Source organism: Frieseomelitta varia, unplaced genomic scaffold (assembly GCF_011392965.1).
Source record: "Frieseomelitta varia isolate USP_RPSP 00005682 unplaced genomic scaffold, Fvar_1.2 scaffold_98, whole genome shotgun sequence".
Taxonomy (NCBI): Eukaryota; Metazoa; Arthropoda; class Insecta; order Hymenoptera; family Apidae; genus Frieseomelitta; species Frieseomelitta varia.
In genome coordinates this window covers 10,172-13,164 of record NW_025110789.1, presented here as the reverse complement: position 1 = coordinate 13,164, position 2,993 = coordinate 10,172, and the positions used below count along the sequence as shown (strand labels likewise).

Genomic DNA, 2,993 nt, shown 5'->3' with positions numbered 1-2,993 from the left:
ATATATAAGGACATGCTTTAGAGACATAAGATAGCATTAGACATTCTCAAGTATTCTAGACATTCTATATCATTAAGAGTATTCTAAGACTTTCTACCTCATTATAAATACATTCTACACTATATTCTATATTGTACAAGAACATTCTAAATCATTCTATTTCATACACGATCACGACTGTAACAAGGAATAAACTCTACCAAATTATAAGCGTGTTGACTCCATTACATGGAATCCAACATTGTTAGTGGATCAAAATCTTTCTAATATACGTCTCAATATACAGAGTGTTAACAAAACGTTTGTTTCTAGTGACAAACTATTACGGATTTGGAATGGGTCGGCAAATCAATGCCGTATGGTATTACGATGTCATGTATAAACAACATTAGGTATTATTTATAGAAATTTTCGTATGATTATAATTTTAATTATTATTTGTTGTCTATATCAGGTCCCATAAAAAGTTCTATTGTTTTCCACATTGGTGGAAGAAAACGATTGTTTCGTTGATCAATAATTATAATTACTTTATATTCGCCAAAGTTATAAATAAACTTTATGAGGAACATGGTAGTAGTATAAATCACTACAATTGTTTCTAATTCTTTTGTCATTATAGGAAATACTCTTCTCTCAAAATTGAGAGTGATTTTAAAATATTTTAAAAGACATGATGACCAATAAATTTATGCAACATCTATCTGTTACACTTTTGTAACTGTTTTAGCTACAATATTAACGTACTGTTCCTTGTACTTTTCTTGTGAAGTGCAAAAGGCGAAATGTGCAAAAACCCAAGAAATTATATTTTCAAGTAGCGTTAATATTTTTAATTCTTGACATTCATAATCGTGATTATAAACATAATTTACATATTTTGTAACACCCTATATATACGGATTTGACCAAACAATAATCATTTCCTTAGACGAGAAAACTTATGTGATGTAAATTTTATAGAATAGCAAGGTCACAAATACAAATTAAAACTAAAAAATAAACTAAAAAATACTTAACCAAAATAAAATTCTATATTGTATTTTCTGCTTCTCCGACAAAATTATAAAAGCATAATTATAAAAATAAGAAGGAATATTATATGAGATTTACTTATGAAAGCTTTGTTACAAAATTGTAAGCAAATATTGAACATACGTCTATACTTAGAAGATATTATTTAAAGTACGAAAAACGTTAAAAATTCTTAAATTTTAATTTCAAAATGACCACTCTCTATATCAGCAAATTTAACATCGATGTAACTTGAAATTTATTACATTCTGAGTTTCTTGAATAATTCGCTACATTCCAACTACTTTATTATTAATTCGTTAAATTAATTCTTCGCTTTTGTACTGTACATCTTGTTTTAGAATTGTTCAAAAATGGAAAACAAAAAATATAAAGTTAGAAACATAGAATTATTAAATTTTGTATTTGTTACTATGTATAGATTCAAGCTGTGTTCAAAATTTGCTTATAACTTTGTAACAAAACGTTTACGAATTTATTTCATATAACATATAATTCGCTCGTAGATTATGTTTCTGTAATGTCGGGAAAAGGAAATATATTATATAATGTAAACAAACAAACAATCAATAAATGCTGTGTTGTTTTATGATTAAATGTCCCTTATCTTTTCAATGTGAAATTTTGTTAAATAGTTAAATTTACAAATTCTTTTATTAGCAATAAATGGCAGTAAATTTCTATTTAATCATTTATATGATTCGTAGAAATTCCACTTTTACGTACAGATGTTCAATTTTACATCGACAGTTTATCATTACATGTAACATTTACAAGTTTTACCTAATATTATGATCATTTTCTTGGATTTTTATTTAGTGCAGTTACAAATTCAAAACAAATCCAACATAAATAACCATACATTTTCAGAAAACTAGAACACTGAATGAATAATTGTTGTGTAATAATTAGGAGGCAGTGAGTTGCAACTATTACACAATGCAAACTTTGCAACTTTGTTAACAAAAAAAATATCAAGAATATTGTACATATATATATAGAAAAATGAATGTTACAGAACTTCACCTCTGTGTTTATACTTATGCTGCAAAATAATGTAACATTTAAAAAAAAATTTTTTCCCAAATTTGCATAAGGGACGAATGAGAGTTATTATGATAAAAACAATATTCGAAATCTATTTTTTATTCAAATAACGCTTCAATTCTTTAATTGTCTAATATAAGGATGGACTGAATACTGAAACAAATATTATTTTCAAGAATAAGATATGAAAGTGAAATTACCTAGCTGTACAAATACTGTGGTAGAATCCATGATTGCTTAATATGTTATAAACTTCCGGTAGCGTTCTAACAAATAAAATAATAGACACTATTGCGAGAGATCCACTCCAAATAGCAAGCAGCCCTCTTAATTCGAACTTTGGTCTATTCGACATGTAATAACGCCCACCAAAAATTAGCACAAGGTAAAGAGTACAACGATAGAAAGAGATTATATGATTATCCTTTATCCGCTCGTGACCATTTTTGTAGTTAAAATTCTTTTCGAAATCGGTTACATAAAAGTAACTAGGTTGCGTAATATGTACATGATCCACTTGTACGTCCATTTTGAAATATCTTTTACCTGATCATAGACCGAAAAACACACAGCTGCCAATCTATTAAAAATAAAATAATTAAGATTATTTTTGTAGTAAAACAAGTAGAAGAATGCAAATATTATCGATAATATTTTATATCTGAGAGTAACGAATAAAAGAATTAATTATTTATTCTTTAGTGTAAGAATAGTAAAATTAAAATAAATTCTCTTTCCTTTAAATGGTGTTCGATATAAAAAAAAAAAGCGAACGCAATAGAAGTTCCTTCTTTTTCCCTCTTCGTAGAATAGCCAAGAGAAACATAGTTATCTATTTGAAGTTTCACAAATAAAAATAAATAGGATACTTGTATTCCTCTCTAAAATCGTTAAATTTGTCGCAATTCAAC

General features: G+C 26.7%; 1 protein-coding gene across 1 annotated transcript in view; it reads right to left on the bottom strand.

Moving 5' to 3' along the window:
• LOC122538298 (elongation of very long chain fatty acids protein 6-like) overlaps positions 1-2,440 on the bottom strand; it is a 5,529-nt gene extending 3,089 nt beyond the window's left edge. Inside the window, exon 1 of the mRNA XM_043672242.1 lies at positions 2,283-2,440. Within this exon, the coding sequence (XP_043528177.1) occupies positions 2,283-2,437 (155 nt within the window). The 5' untranslated portion in view covers positions 2,438-2,440. The remainder of the gene's footprint in view (positions 1-2,282) is intronic.
• Positions 2,441-2,993: the final 553 nt, after the last annotated feature.